We start from the raw sequence: 16832 nt of genomic DNA, 5'->3' as shown, positions 1-16832 counted from the left end.
GTGTGTGTGTGTGTGTGTGTGTGTGTGTGTGTGTGTGTGTGTGTGTGTGTGTGTGTGTGTGTGTGTGTGCGTGTCTCTGTGCATGTGTGTGTGTGTGTGTGTGTCTCTGTGCGTGTGCGTGTGTGTGTGTGTCTGTGCACACGCGTGTGTGTTTGTGTGTGTCTCTGTGTCCACGCGTGTGCGTCTGTGTGTGTGTTTGTCTCTATGTGTGTGTGTGTGTGTGTTTGTCTCTGTGTGTGTGTGTGTGTGTGTGTGTGTGTGTGTGTGTGTGTGTGTGTGTGTGTGTGTGACTGTGTGTGACTGTGTGTGTGTGTGCACGCCCCTCACCTGCCGCTTGACCGGCTCGGGCAGCGTCTTCCCCAGCAGGCCCTTCATCAGCGTCTTCCCCTCCTTTCCCTCCTCCTCGCCGGCCTCCACCGCCTTCTCCTCGTTGCTGCTGGCCTCCTCCTTCTCCGCGCCGCCGCCGCCGGCCGTCACGGTCGCCGCCGGGGCCTCGCCCCCCTCCCCCGCCTCCTGCGGCTCGCCGAACACGTTGGGGTCCACCATCAGCAGGATGACGCGCACCTCGTCACTGGTCAGCGCGCCCATGACCAGCAGCGTGCCGATCAGCTTGAGGATGGGCACGAACTGGTACTCCACGCTGCCGCCCACCGGGTCGCGGATGTGCGTGCCGCCGCCCTGCACCGCCTCCGTCAGCATGCTGATGGCCTTCTCCTTCAGCGTGCCCAGCGGGATCTGGGGGCTGTGCAGCAGCTGCTGCCGGGGCTTGGTGCTGATGACGCCCACGGGCGCAAAGTGCACCCGGGGCTTGAGGCAGGTGCTGAGGCCCACGCCGGGCAGCGAGTGCCGCTTGGACTCGTCGGGGAACAGCTTGATGGAGCGCGTCTCGTCCGTCACCGGGATGATGAACTCGTTGTTCATCATCAGCCGTGCCTCCTTGGCCGTCTCCAGGTGAGTGCTGTCGGGGGGGGGGAGGGGAGGGGAGAGGGGAGGGGTGGGGGGGGTCACAAGTGGTAGTCGATTGCAACACAGTTTGAAATCGCTGGCATGTTATTCGTTTAGGTTATTTTTTTAGAACTGACATTAACGAGATTGACAGGAAACTAATGAAAGTCAGGTTTTTAAAGCGAATGCATAGATGTGATTAATAAACATTCCTTTAATCAATAATTGAAAATATAGCAGCACATTACAATGCATCGGCTTGAACATGGATTCTAACTTTTAATCACATGGAAACAATGACACATGAATGTAGGCAGACAACGAACACTATTGACACAGGATGCTATGATGGGTTGGTAATAAAAAATATACAATCATGACGCATTGCGGCCTATCCAGGACACGAAGGCGGGGCTTCACCTGATGAGGAAATTGTAGAAGCCCTCCCTCAGCATGCCGGAGAGGTATTGGTTGTCGATGGTGTAGAGGATCTGCGATTGGTCCACGTGGCTGCAGAGGGCGTGCGCTACGCGGGTGTTGCCCAGGGCGCAGAGGGCACAGTACAGCTTCAGCGTGTGGTAGTGGAACTTCCTCAGCTCCTCGTTCTCTGACAGCTCCAAGATGTCCATGCACCTAGAGGCCCGAGGAGGAAGGTAGAGAACGGAGAGAAGTGTGGAAATAAACAAGGTTGTAAATAACAACACAAAATAAGGCCATTTGGTAGACTGGGTACCCCCAGCCCGTTCTGCCGGCGATTTGACCTGCAGCAGGCTTTGGAGCAGAGCGATACATTTCTTTCTGCTTCCGATACGTTTTTGCGGGGAGCCAATCACCAAGCTGGCTTCTCCCCCTGGTGCGCTATTGGCTGGTTTAACACAATGACGACAGGGAAGCGATGACAAGCAGGCAATTGCGTACAGAGTCATTTGAACTAGGCCCGTTGATCACGCCTCTTGTGCTGAGGAAAGTGACAGCAGCCTCCCCAGACCAATGTGCAAGCTACGATTGAACTTGGTCTGACTATAGCTAGGCTAGCCATTTGGTCATTCATTATCCTTTCATCACGTCAAAGTCGTGAACCGTGAACAACCAACTGGCTCCCTGTGCGCCAGCCTCGGGGCTGTCCTCGACATTGCGGACACAGAACACAGGTACATCGGGATGAACGACAGACCCGACCCCGCCCCGCGACCGGGCCCCGACCTGTTCTCCTCCGGGATGTGCACGGCCATCATCTGCAGGGGCTCCAGGCACTGCACCACCCAGCCGTGGCGCTCGCTGACGCGGGCCGTCTCCACCGTCAGGAAGATGTTGGGCATGCGGCTCCACAGCACCGCCACGATGGACTGCACGTCCAGCCGCAGTGGGCACTGGGGCACCGGGTTGCGCAGCTCGCTCTTGAACATGGCCGAGGACATGGGCATGGCATCCTGTGGGGAGAGGACGGGGCGGGGGGGCGGGGGGGGGGAGAGTGGGGCCGAGTAGGAGGATGAAAGACACGAAGGAAAGGAGGCGGTCGGAGGTGACACATATGGAAATATTAGGGGTGTAACAAAAACCGGTTTGAATCGGAAAATCGATTTCGATTTAAAAGATGCGAATCTTCTGAATCAAACTGAATCGAATCGCTCCATTTTAAAAATGTATCGTTCCTGAATCGTATCGTACCCCATGTATCGAGATACGCATCGAATCGTCTTTTATTGGAGAGATGCACCCCCCTAGGAAATATGTATACTATGGGAAAACATATTAGAATAAGAGTTATTTACATTATTGGGGTGCAAACAGTGCCTTTTTGTTTTAAGGAATCAAAGTACAAATCTTTCTTGCGTGCTAAACTGACTGCACAAGATGTTACCAATGCTTATGACGGATGAATGTAGTGAGGCGGACGTATTGGCAATGATGTGTGTGCACAGATGAAGGTCAGAATGAGGGTGTGATGGGATGGGATGGAAGGGTGCTGGATGGGGGGGGGGGGGGGGCACACCTTAATCTTGTCAAACTCAAACTGGAAGAGGTTGGCGCTGGTGGGTCGCACAAAGACCGCCGGGAAGAGCTTGGTGTTGGGCTCCACCTGCGTGAGAAACGGCAGAGGAGTCAGACAGCGTCCTCCTGTCTACACCCCCACAGTGCCTCACGCACATCCCTGCTCCCCATCCAACACGCAGAGGCGCAGCAGGGAGACTCTTTGTCAAAGGGTCATCGCACTTAAAATGTCAAAAGTCAGTCGAAGGCGTTTATCCCCGAGATCCTTTTGAATTCCATGGTGTTTCAAATGCCAGAGCGATGCCCGTCGCTGGGTTTAACGTAAGCCTCGGGGAACTCCCAGAGATGGCGAGATATGAGAGAGACAGACACAGAGAGTCACACAGTGGGTTCCCTCACAGGGCTGCCACTTGGTTAAAAGGCCACATGAATACAAAGGCAGGCGGATCAATACAGAGGAATGCAACGCAGAGAGAGAGAGAAGAGCGAGAGCGAGAGCGAGAGAGAGAGAGAGAGAGAGAGAGAGAGAGAGAGAGAGAGAGAGAGGAGGGAAATGCATCTGGGGCCTATCAAACCACAGAAAGTATGGATGGGATCACTTTCAGCCAGCATACAGCATACACAGCCAGCATACAGTGTTATTTCAGCATCTGAAATAACACTGCAGGAAGTGGGGGCGGAAAATCGTATTGTACACCAGCATTCCCATATTTTGAGGAACAGAGGAAAAAAAAAAAGGTCCATCTTACAGCATAGCTAGAGTGATATGAGTTGTAACCATGGCAACACTGTCATAATCCACTACCACAATGTTTTTGGATGAATATATTATATTTATTGATATTCTGTTTTCGGAACTTGTCAATTCACTGCCATAGTATCAAGCAGGTGGAGGCATTCCTATCTTTAAATCAGCCTAACACATTTGTATTGAACACTTGGCCTAAAATCAAGAGAAAATCCTGCTTGGATGAATATATTCACCCAAAGCCCCACCTATAATAAAACATTAATATAGGATATCTTTATCACACTTCGCATGAATTCTCTGGACGTAAGATGAAAAATACTGAACTAAATGGAAATGCAAGCCAAGTATGTGAGGTGTGTGTGTGTGTGTGTGTGTGTGTGTGTGTGTGTGTGTGTGCGTGCCTGTGTGTGTGTGTGTGTGTGTGTGTGTGTGTGTGTGTGTGTGTGCGTTCATGCCTGTGTGCGTGTGTGTGTGCCTGTGTGTGCGTGTGCCTGTGTCTGTGTGTGCGTGTGCCTGTGTGTACCTGGAACACGGTGGGCAGCTCCTTGCCGTTGGCGGTGAAGGAGACGAAGCCGCTGGCCAGGTCGATGAGGCAGCCCACCTCCAGGTCGCTGCTGGCCCGCCCCGACGAGGAGGAGCCCGCCGCGTCGGCCCCCCACACCATGTAGCAGTTGCTCCTCTGGATGCTGACCGGGGGGCGGGGGGAGAGAGGGTCACAGAGCATCGACTGAGCACCGGTTTAAATCATCATTAGAGATTCAGAGAGAGAGAGAGAGAGAGAGAGAGAGAGAGAGAGAGAGAGAGAGAGAGAGAGAGAGAGAGAGAGCAGAGGAGAGCAAAATGCTGACCCCAAAAAAAGACAATAAACATGTCCCCCTGCCCCCTCTGCTCCCTCCCGTGTTGTATTTATCCTCATTCTTTATTTAACTAATCGGTGATCGACAGGCAAGACGGATCCCCCGAACCAATCAGGGTAGAGCTGCGCTGATTGACATTAGCTGGGTGTGGTCTTAAGTCTAAAAGAGATAACATACCATATCAACTCGAAGGCCCAGCAGTGTTAAAGGAATGTATTCACACAGCGTCCTATCTTTGATGTGACATTGATTCGCTCCTACCCTGTGCTGTGGTTATTCACTCATTAACATTCAATCTTTTCCACACAGTGGCTAACCTCCCCCCATCTGGTAAGTGGTGTTTTAAGTAGATTAGAATCAGATTTAATTTCCAAATGGACTGCGTATCGCTGTGAAACCGTGCCACCAGTGTGTCCTCGTAATATCTAGGGAAATAAGATTGTCTACCTTCTGTTTTACTTGTTGCAATATCTTTGTTTTGACACAGATTAACAAATGTTTTATGTCTCACGAATCTGCAAGCTCATGTTTTATTTGCTGACGGCAGATGGTCTGGTCCCCCCGCCCGTTCAGACAGATCTCGAGCCGACCTGGCCTGGGTTGGGCCAATCACAATCTCTTCACAATCTAATACGGGGCGGGTATGATACGATGACTAAATGACCAAGAAGGCCGTCGCTGATGTGGAACGGTCTGTCGCGGACTGTCTGTTTGTTTGAGGAAGATCAAACAACTCCAACCCAAAGCCATTGAACGCAGCTCTTTTTGTTGAAAGATGTGTATTCCATACGTCCAGCAGGATTTGGGAGCTCGTCAAACTGACCAACGCAGTGCTCAGTGATAGCCATCAGGTTTAACTGTTCTGATTAGTTCTAGGCTCCAGAGGCATTTCGGTCTTTGCCCATTGATAACACACATTGGAAATCAATAATGAACCGAGAGGTTCCAGACTAATACGCATTTGCGATTGGTCTGGCCATGTCAGGCTGATTGCCTTGTACAACGGTATACCATATATAGGAACCTGCTAACGATGTGTGAATACGCACGTACCGTCGGCGACTGCCCGACCAGAGGGAAGGGGGAGGAGTCTTACCTCTCGTGGACGCGGCCCCGCTCGTCGCCCAGGGTTACGGTGACCGTGCGCGTCTTTCCCAGGCTGAAGTTCTTGCTGTGGTAATGGTAGTCGGGGGTCACCCAGCCCACCCAGACGGACGCTGGGTCCTGCCCTCCGAACACCCTGACCGTGTGATGGTACTGCGGTCCCGGGAGGAAGGCCGTTAATCAGAGGTACACGCTAACGCTGATGCTAACGCTAACGCTAATGCTGATGCTAACGCTAACGCTAATGCTAACGCTAATTCTCATGCTGATGCTGGTGATGGATGGGTGTGATCACATGGGACCGCGGATAGAGGCTCACCGTGGTGATGCTTCCGTAGTCCACGCTGCCGTCTTCTTTGGGAGGCTGACTGCAAAGTTCAGAAACAAAAACAGGTCCAGAATGAAAGGTAACCAAGGCGATCTTCAGTCAAGCTTATTCCCCAAAAGGGCAGAGACCCCATAGAGCACAGAGGATAACATCGGGACATGCCGTCTGAGACATTTCCACTCTAAAACCTGCACTCAGACTCTTGACCTACAGTCTGTATTTTCTATTTCCTGCTCACGTCCACCTCACTAACCGTAATCCCCCACAGCAGCAAGTAACTCCCCAGCCTCAAAATAAACAGAAGAATAAGCCTTGGAAGTAGATCTGTTCAGGCACCGCCCATCATATACCTGATAACTTGGTGACTAAAGTGAACCACCAGAAATCAGATTCAGTCCAAACATTATAGCTTCACCAAAAGTTCATCCCGAGTGCAGCACAACCCGATTTATAAGTCCATGTGCGATACCTTACATAATTAACTCTGACCTACACCAACGTAATTCATGCAATTGCTTTCTTTTCATTTTTAGCCTTTATATGCTGTCCCTGGGGCCCAATGTTAGTGTTTGGATACACTCTTATCAAACAGCTTCATCAAAGCAATTGTGTATGTGTTCTCAACTCCTTTCACAGGGCAGTCCCTGTGAAAATCTCCCATGAATATCATAACATCCCCACAATATCCCATGAATAACCAGCGTAGAGAGAGCGGACCCGCTCTCCTCTTTAGGCTGGTTATTCATGGGATGGAAGGGAGGGCTTTCCTGCGGTGGTCCTGAGGCTCGCCTGAGGGGGGCCGGCTCACCTGAGCTTGGTCGACTCCTCCGAGGGCGCGGCGTGGAACTCCACAGGCATGCTGAGTCTGCAGAACACCATGTCGTTGTTGCTGTTCTGGGTGCCCAGCGTCTTGTGGGTCACCTTCAGGCACGGGGGGCTGTCCACCGTGCCGTCGATCCTGGTGACCTGGGCGCACACACAGACACGCACACACACACACACACGCACGCGCACACACACAGACACGCACACACATGTGCGAGCAAACAAAAGCAGAGACGGATGTTTGAACGGAAACAACAAGGACGTTTTCAGTGTACAGCTAATTGGTTAATCAACATTAGATGCTGATTGGATAATCAGTCTAGTACGGAATCATTCATTCAGTACTCAGTGCTGCACATACAGTGCTGCAAACTATATGGTTAAACAATAGAATATGCAATCCTGTTTAATCATATCAAATGAATTTAATCTAATGAATAGGAAATTATTATAGTATGATAGCGTCACGCTATCATACTATAATAATTTCCTATTCATTCCAGCACAAATAAACAGAATAATGCATAAAAGGGGAGGCATTAAATATAAGGCTTGTTAAGGCCAGCCTAAGGAATCGGCTGTAACGTGTGAAGTGTCCACTTCAGCCACCAAGAACTTAAATTCACACCAAAACACCCGGAACATGCTGCGCAGATAAATAAATAAGTGATCCAAGTTAAGTCTGGATGTCATTCAAATTGACTCTCAAGTATATCATAGGATGTTCAAATCGTGGTTCTTGCATAACCCCTAGATCCTAGGCTGGATGTGGAGCGTGTGTGTTCCCTCTCTCGTTCACCTCGATGTGCGTGTGATCTTTGGGCACGTTGACGAAGGTGGGCAGGCGCTTGCTGAACCACATGGTGACGTTGCGGTTCATGTTGACGGCGAAGGGTTCGAATCCCTCCTGGAGGCCACACATGGTGTAGTACTTGAAGGTGCTGGCGTCCTTGCCCAGGTTCATGCGGCCGATCTGGGACATGCCCAGACTGCACACAGGGATGAAGCCTGCCGTCCAGACATGCGGAGAGGAGGAGAAGGAGAGGAGGGGAGGAGGGAAGAGGGGGAGAAAGGGAGGAGGGAAGAGGGGGAGGAGGGGAAAAGGTGAGGCGTTGAATGGGAATCAGCGATCGGAGGGTGTAGTGCAGTAGGTTTAAACTAGACACTGAAAAATGGATCCTAAAAACATAATCAATTATCAATTATCAATCAATCAATTATGTAACCTTCTTTACTTTACTGATATTTCATTGAATACGCTTCTTTCCCCTCTCCAATTGAAAGATGTTATTACGTCTGATATACGTCTGATACTGCGGCCATGTCAATGCTTGCGTTTGTCGTTGTCGATGACTTTTTGTGTAGATTCCTAAAGCTGCCTTTCTTCGTTAGACATTCTCTCAGGGTTTAATACACTCCATCTCTTGAAAGAATATGTTCAGACTATACAACTAGTGAGCACGGATGCCAGAACCACATTGACGTTTTGACTACTCGTTGAAAATGCCTCCACTCTGAATGCAGTTCACCTCTGAAACACAGTCTGACAACCTCTACTGACACTTTTCTTTTCTGAAAGGGCATTACCGTCCTTGCAATGGAGAGCACCGAACAACTGAAAAGGTCACGCCTAAATCTGCATATCTCAATGGTGCAAAGTGAGGGTAAAAATAAAATAAATGAAATAAAATAAAAATGTAACATTTAATTCCCTGACCATATATCCACTAGCACACTATCCCACATAGTACCACCTCCCTTAATGTGCTCTCTGGAGAGTAATTTCCCAAAATAATGTATCAATCCCACAATGAACAACCCATAAAACACACCACACGCCACTAATAAACTTGTGACGTGTTTTCCTCTACACAAAAAAATCAACATGGACCCAAGTGTCCCTGGAGACGTGCAGGAGGGCTACAGTCGGGGGGGGGGGGGGGGGAACTGGGGGGGGGAGGGGGTCGGGGGGGCGTCAGACACACACAGAGTCCAGAGCTCCGAGGGTGGCCTCTCACCGTCCTCCGTCTCAAAGTCGCAGAAGCAGAGCTCCGAGCCCTTGCCGGTGATGAGCAGCTCTCCGTTCAGGGTGAAGATCATGGACTTGTCCTCCATGTTGATCATGCAGCCCACCACGTCACCCTTGCTCCACGCGCGGCCAAAGTAGCGGCTGCCCACGTGCATGCGCCGGCCCTGGGGGAGCAGAGGGACTCACTTCAGGGGACGGACTGGCACACTGACTCGCGGCGATGCCAGGGACCCATCAGTAGATGATTAACAATGCAGTGTTGCATGTCGGCCACATGGGATGCTACCAGTTGCAATATTACAATATTTTCTATTGCTAACGACAAAAACTGAGTGTTTAGTTTTGGTGGCTAAGAAAGATAACAGACGTAGAAAAGGATAGACCGAACTCTGCTTCTTTCTGACTATGTTTCACTTCTATGTGTGCATGTACTATTCGGTCAACTAAAAAATATGAACTGTTGTGCATTGATATCACGGAGAGAAAAGCTGATCTCACAACATCTCAGAGGGGTGATTGGAAACTATCCCCCTAAGAGAGGGGGATAGTGAAAGAGTCAGATTGTGAAAGAGATAGTGAGTGAAAGAGTGAGTGAGTCATCGTGAAAGAGTGAGCTTGTGAGTAAGTGAGTGATTGTGAAAGAGTGAGATTGTGAGTGAGAGAGTGAGTGAGTGAGTGAGTGAGTGAGTGAGTGAGTGAGTGAGTGAGTGAGTGAGTGAGTGAGTGAGTGAGTGAGTGAGAGAGAGAGAGAGAGAGAGAGAGAGAATCCTAAAGAGGTCGTCGTCGCTGATGCGTTACCCTGTATCCGTCGAAGACGAAGGCCTGGTCGTCCACCCCCAGCTCCATGTCGGGCCGGCAGCCCGGCCGGGCCCAGCCCACGCGCATGTCCCCGCCGCTCAGCGCCTCGAACTCAAAGTACCACTTCCCCGTGGTCACGGCGTACGTCTGCTCCACACGGAAGAAGCGGATGGTCTCCACGCTCTGGGCGTCGCTCACGTGCAGGGCTGGGGCGGGAGGGGGCGGGGCGTCAGTGGGGGGGCAGGATGTATCGCCCCCCCGTTCCAGGGGATAAGTGCAAATAGGTGATTTGCATATATGTAAATGTGTACCCTCCATCAACGCAACCTCGCAAAAGGTGTTCGAAAAAGTGTTAGACGTGTATTTTTTCTTCAATTCTTCATTACTCTCCCAGCCCCCAGCAGGAAGCCGTATATGTATATTTAGTGGACGTTATTACAATTTGTTTTATGGTGCACTGATTTGCAGTGTTTTTTTCTATTATGTCTATAATTGGCTGCTGTGCCACCTGCCTTTCCCTCACAGGATTAATAAAGTGTTATCTTGTCTTATTTCCGTCTCAGCGTCTGTACCGCCGGACTAGCACGCAGAGTTGAAACACTCAATTTGGAAGTCTAAAAGGACATCCAATAGACTGCATGGTTCCACTATTTGGTCAAGCTTTGAGTGATTGACCAGTCGTTCTTTAGGGAACAGCCGGACGAATATAGATGAGGAAGGTCGCAATGTTTAAAAAAGCAAAAAAAAAGCATGTGACTTTTTTTTGGAAAATGGTTAAAGATCCCATGGCATGCTATTTTATGGATGCTTTATTTTTTTGTTAGTGGGCCCCTAATACAGAACTTGAAGACGTTCAAGAAATTCAGCCTTGGTGCAGAGTTACAGCCACTACGAGTCGGTCCCACAATGAGCTCTCCACAAACGTGCCGTTTTTAGAGGCGGGTCAAGGTGGAGGGTGGGAGTGTGGCCCTGAGCAGCTTGTGGCCACGGTACCACGCGCTAGTGTTTACAGTGGAACACTGAACACTCCGGGTGCTCCAGCGGTAGACCTGGAGCTCTGTATCTAAATAATATCATATTATATTTAGATATCTATATAATATATATTATCATGGTCAAAAGCTGTTTGCGCCTCTGGATGATATGATGAATCTAAAACAACTGTGTCGGGTTCTCAGACGCCTCTGGTTCTTCCACTTCCACGTCAATATTAAGTACAGACTGAACAGCGAAATGGAGGAGAAAGGGATTGTTGCCCGCGATTGTTGCCCGGGGTTGTCTGCGTCGGGTTGGTTGAGAAGGAATTGGGAACCGCGACATGGAGGAGAAAAGGATTGTTGCCCAGGATTGTCGGTCGGAGCCCCGCTGCCCGCTGAACGCTGGCCGCCCCCAGGGCTGCCCTCCCAGCCCCGCTGCCCGCTACAGCGGGGCTCCGACAGACAATCCTGGGCAACAATCCTTTTCTCCTCCATGTCGTGGTTCCCAATTCCTTCTCAACCAACCCGACGCAGTCTAGTCTTTTCACCAAATGGGAGCTTGCAAATGCAAGCTTGCGTTATTGTGTTGCGCGTTATGCGCCATAACACCAACAGCAGAACGGTTATCCAAATAACAAAGAACACTTGCGTTACAGTGTGTGTATTCACACACACACACACACACACATGTGGCACTCGCACGGTCCTAGCTCATTGTCTCATTGGTGGGCCAAATTCTCTGGGCGGGCCAAGCAGAGAAAGGGAAGGTAACATGGCCCCATATGACGTCATATGGGGCCAGCTCGCGAAGCAAGATACCTACTTCTCGGTTTACAGCTAACGCAATTTTTAGCTACTGGGGGAACATAGGGAGGCTAGGGGAACTCAACTTAATGTTAGAAAACCTCATAAAGTGAAATTTTCATGCCATGGGACCTTTAAATGTTTGGGAATCCATTCAACCCTTCAAATCCAATGTACTACATTATGTAGTCTCACCCTCCTGGTCCGGGGGGTCTATGTTGTACCCGTACCCCACCAGGGTCCTGATGGCCTCTCTCAGGCTGTCCCGGTTGGACTTCTTGGTGCGCTCGTCCAGCAGAGCATACGGCACCAGGCGTGGATTGCGTCTGTTCTTCAGATCCTGCAGCGTGAAACAAACGCCATCAGAACCCCAAACTGAGGCTGATGCAATAACTGCACATCCTCTTCCTGGCTTATATTTCATTGCGTGGCTATAAATAACCGTAAGGATGATTATAACTGCGCCACTGAAAAAGCGGTGTGGTTATAATCAAATTTCCTGCACCCCGCCTACCATCTTACATATTAAAACCACCACAGCAAGTAAGATCTGCATGCTGTTTGAAGAGACAATGTTCCCTAGTACTTTACACCGTCATTTGCCAGATGTTGGTGTACGCCCTAAAGCGAACAATCAAAGAATCGTAGCTACAAGAAAGATTAAAGTGCCGAACAGACTACAGAGTACGCTTTGGGACTTGTTAAAACACAAGGATAGTCTATAAGTCTGTATTCTTTTCTCAGTTAGTGGTAGAACATAAAAATCCAATTCGGTGCGGCCCAACCTGCTGGATGCCATAGGTCCATCCTTGCTTGATGCGGTCCTTGGCCCACACGTTGTGGGCGTTCTCTGCCAGTTTATCCACCAGGAGCTCCTGGCCCGCGTTCAGCTTCACCTCAGACAGCTCCAGGGGCGTGGGCTTGTAGCCGTTGGTCATCACGTAGCTGTGCGTAGCGAACAAAGGGTTTGAGTGGGGGATGATCGCCTCATGCAACCGACGTGTGCCGCCGTGTACAGCAGAACAACACACATGGTTATTTATCCCTGTGTTATATCGTACAAATACATGACTACAGAGAAGGACTGCATGGATCTGCATGCGTAGAGAGAGTGTGGTGTGAGCAGGTCGTACTCTTTGGGCAGTTTGACTTTCTTCAGGTCGTCTTCTGCGTGGACGTTCACCTGGGCAACGTGGCACCCCAGAGCCAAGAGGGTCCTGGGAGGAGAGAGAGAGAGAGAGAGAGAGAGAGAGAGAGAGAGAGAGAGAGAGAGAGAGACAAACCGCAGAGACAAACATTTTACTTTACAGCAATATTCAGCAGGATTAATTAAAATAAGTAACAAACACTTTAATACCATTAATAGGCCAGCACACACACGATTGATCGGGGAACATCAATACAGATTTGTCGGCACTGCAAGAACAGCGGCCAATGTGGGTTTTTTTTCCCATTCACTTTATCTACTTTATCTTTTGGCAATTGAGGCTCGCATGATAATGCGATTGTCAGATGCGCTCAAAGGAGGCTCCAGCATCAGGTAAATGCAGTGCGATGGATCCAAGATCTAGTGTTCGCACGGCGAGATGACTCAGTGCTATCAGTACAACAAGGGGATCAATGCCTGAACTCAGTCGGGAGAGATTTCTAATTAGGCAGGGATCCGAACGCACACAAGGCTGGGCCACTTTCCATCTGGAGCCCACGGACACAGTGCAGATTGTTATTCATGAGAGGGCCCTGTAGGGATTCAAACTCTCTGCGCGTATTGATTGGGTTTTTGCAAACATTAGGGTGCGAGCGCTGCATTGCATTCTGTTGTCTGTGCACTCGTTTGAACCCCGCGTGCGTCACGTCTTTGACGTGGTCCAAACCTAAACTTTAATCTGATAAATAATAACACGCTTGCTGGAGACAGGCAATTTTCTGAACGTGAATCACACACGCGCTGCCTCTGGTGACTGGGCCTCCGCTATGAAAGTGGGTTGATGAGTTTTCAATGAAGAAAAATGAGAGGGATTCAAATGTTTGAATAATTTGAAAAAGTAGGAATGGAGATGACTACATGACTAGCCGCTGCATTCAGCAGGAAGCCAGTTGCATTCCCCCTGCATCGACGCTTCACCTATACATAGCACACGATGCATTATTCATATTCATGGAGAGGATGTTTTACTTGAGAGTCTCGCTGGACATCTGCAGGTTGTAGTTCCTCTCGGTCTCAGGCAGTTTGGTGAAGTCCACGAGGCAGGGGTGCTGCCGCTTGTTGTCATCGCGGACCTGAGCAGAGAGAAGCAGGTTCACCCCAGAGCTCTGCCAGCCATGCAGCATCGTGTGTGATTAGCCCCCTTTCGCATTGGACTGTCAACGCCGCCACAGCGCTAAGTGGAAGGCCGTCCGCGTGCATCAGGTGACAGGTGCCTGGAGCCCCTTCCCCTCTGTTCAATCCTTCCCTGCGTTCCTCGATTCCGAACACTAGCGTCGACTCCGCACTTTCACTTATAAACAAGGACGTCCGTCTTTTGTACATGAATAGGTTTCAACGCTAAATGCCTCGTGAACGCAGACTTTTCAGGGGAGCCCTGATGTTGCTCCGCTGGTTCCAACATCACCAGGCATCTACCGCTGATGCCCATTTCTTGTTCTTTAAATGTCCATTTGGCTGATCACTACAATTAGAAGTGTGACAGAGTACGTATTCACCAGAATATGTGCTTGTGTTTTACTAGTTTCAAACAATAATCACCATCGAGCTGTCAGTCAGGCCCGCAGCCTGTTTGAATCTTAATCCAAAATCCATTAAGAATCGAACAGAACATTAGCAGTATGCCAGCTTGATACTGAGGCTGGAGCCGGCCAGCCAGCCCTGTGTGCGTGTGACTATCACAAAGCGCTGGTGAAACTACAATCATCAGCACTTAAAGGCAGGGATCAGAACACAGGAGTACGTAGGAGGGCCAAGGCCTTAGAGGAGACGCACACGGGCCGAGGATGCGACCTGTCCGAGACTCGACCAAAGAAAGACAGCATCCGGCACGGCGGTGCACGGGTACGGGTGTCAAAGCACATCCAGCTTGTCCACACCCACAGCGGGCTCATCCAGGGGCAAGGGTGGGGGGGGGGGGGCAAGGTCACTCTGTGGGGGGGGTTTGACGTAACGTTTAACACGGAGCAGCTGTGGTACCTAAACGCCGTCCTTAATAAAGGATGAAACATAAATAAATCCTGAGCCGCCGAGCTCAGAGTCTCCTCCCTCCCTCCCTGCGGTCGTTAATCTGGGTGTGACAGCCGAGGAGGGTGAGGAGGGTGACGCGGGTGAGGCGGGCATCGCACTTTTCGGGGGTGTGGTGAGGGAGGGGGGGGGGGGGGGGGGCGGGAGGCAGCTGTCGTGTGGATGGCCTCGTTGGGAAATTATTTTCTTGGTGATAAAGCCGCGGTAGGAATGCGCCGGCGTGCGTCGACGGAGGAGAAAAAGTCGAGAGGTGTGGGGTAGAGAGAGGGTAGAGAGAGAGAGAAAGAGAGAAAGAGAGAGAGAGAGAGAGAGAGAGAGAGAGAGAGAGAGAGAGAGAAGAGAGAGAGAGAGAGAGAGAAGAGAGAGAGAGAGAGAGAGAGAGAGAGGAGAGAGAGAGAGAGCGAGCGGAGAGGAGGAACAGAGAACGTGTGTTTCCTAAGTAGAGATGTGTACGCGTGAATGGCGCCTTGGGGTGTCAGACAGATTTGATGCGTTGATATTTTGAGACAGTGATTTAGCTGAACTGATTTAGATGCAGTTTACAATTGATTGTACAACAATTCAAGGTTAAAGTTTGACGTAGTCCATTTTTTGGAAATAACTTAGTGAGTGGCGTGTTGCCGTTTCTTATATTCCAACATAACTGAGTTATTAAATATATTACACTTACACACACGTTTATGATATCATTAGGCAGTAATTCCATTGAATACAATGACAGCGGAATCGCATCTATGCCAGGAACAGGCAGACTTAAGACTGCTGGTGCCAGCTGCTTCATTTTGTCAAGTCTGGAACTCCATCCCTGATCGTGAAGCCTAGTTAACTTATCACTCATAATTAAAAGTCATCTGTCCTGCCAAACTGTTTTGCTATTGTTCCCAGGGGATTAAGGTGGAAATGAGTTGCGTTAAGCAGAATGTAAAGTCGTTTTGTGGTGTTGTGTGAGTCAGTTAATTACGCTGACTCTCCACTGCATTTACAGCCGCTGTGACGCCATGGTGTTGCCGTGGACACGCAGTTTCCAAACATGTGCGGAGCTTCGTGTATGCGGCGTGTGAAACCTGCGCAAAGGTGCTGTGACGACATCACTTTCCGGTCACACCCGGTAAGCGTGGTCGTACTCTCTGTGACCCTGATCGGGTTTATGCGCGGAGGAGTGGCTGCTTGTTGTTGTTGTTTCTGCCTCCTGCCTCCCTGAGGCTGGGGGTGGGGGGTGGTGGGGCTCGGTGTACCTTGCCGTAGGTCCAGCCCAGCTCGATCTTGTTCATCCCCCACAGCTCGTGGATGTTCTCCGCCAGCTTGTCTCGAACGTTGTCCAGGTGAGGCGGAAGAACGACCTGTTGGGGGGCGGGGGGGGGGGGGGCCCAACAGGAGCAGATGGTTAGGCCGGGCAGACGGCCCAGAAACTAAGACACAACCTTTTTCTTTTTTATATTCCTAGACTAAGTCATCGTTCCCTTTTGAAAGGAGGGGCGTTCATTAATGTCTGCCTCCCAGTACTTACAGGTGATTTACAGGCAGAGTAGTAGACTGCAGTAGTGATATATACTGTTTAACAAGCACAGAAGGAAATGTATTCTTAGATGCTTAATTTTAAATATAGTAGTCCACAGAGCAAGGTCTGCCCCTGAGATGATTTAACGTACACTTATTAATTAACATTGATTAGCTTCTACTATCATTCTAGTAGCATACCAAATGTAGAACTCCTTTAAAGGAATTTGAATATTCCCATTTTCTGAGTGATTTATTTGCACCATTTATCGACCATGTAAAATGTCTATCTGGGCGACCAGAAGTGGGTGAGTCCAACTTCTACAGTAGAGGAGGGGTCAGAAGTGTAGCAAGGGCAGGACAGAGGGGAAATAGTTTAGACCAAGTTATTTATTTATGTATATTAACAATCAATGTCAAAGTCAAACTCATAATAAACAGAGTGATTTATTGTGGAGATACGCTTTTCGGAGCAGGTGTCTCTCACCATGTGCTGGCCAATTTTGTTATGCAATAACTGTGTAGGATACTACTACTCCTCCTGCACTCTCCAATATTATCCAATATTATCCACCTGCATCAACAAATGCTTCTAAAAAACACAATGCAGTAGAGACATTGGCTATCAGATAACGTCCAGTCGGGACAACGCTGCGATCTCAGAAGAACACAAGGAGACGGCTGAACCAGAGA

General features: G+C 49.8%; 1 protein-coding gene across 1 annotated transcript; it reads right to left on the bottom strand.

The window, feature by feature from the left end:
• Nucleotides 1-182: 182 nt before the first annotated feature.
• Nucleotides 183-16051, bottom strand: LOC311375802 (ryanodine receptor 3-like; the record flags this gene model as incomplete). Its single annotated transcript, XM_084490854.1, has 16 exons — nucleotides 183-958; nucleotides 1366-1578; nucleotides 2149-2375; nucleotides 2939-3025; nucleotides 4212-4374; nucleotides 5642-5802; nucleotides 5969-6017; nucleotides 6786-6943; nucleotides 7602-7810; nucleotides 8821-8995; nucleotides 9630-9835; nucleotides 11606-11750; nucleotides 12196-12355; nucleotides 12544-12627; nucleotides 13587-13690; nucleotides 15878-16051. Coding segments are annotated over 16 exons (3091 nt in total), but the record flags the coding sequence as incomplete, so codon positions are not given.
• Between the last annotated feature and the right edge of the window lie 781 nt (nucleotides 16052-16832).

The sequence above is a fragment of the Micromesistius poutassou genome, assembly GCF_964030765.1.
Source record: "Micromesistius poutassou genome assembly, contig: SCAFFOLD_5303, whole genome shotgun sequence".
Classification (NCBI taxonomy): domain Eukaryota; kingdom Metazoa; phylum Chordata; class Actinopteri; order Gadiformes; family Gadidae; genus Micromesistius; species Micromesistius poutassou.
The sequence above is the reverse complement of the archived record's forward strand: the minus strand, read 5'-3'. Positions and strand labels throughout refer to the sequence as shown.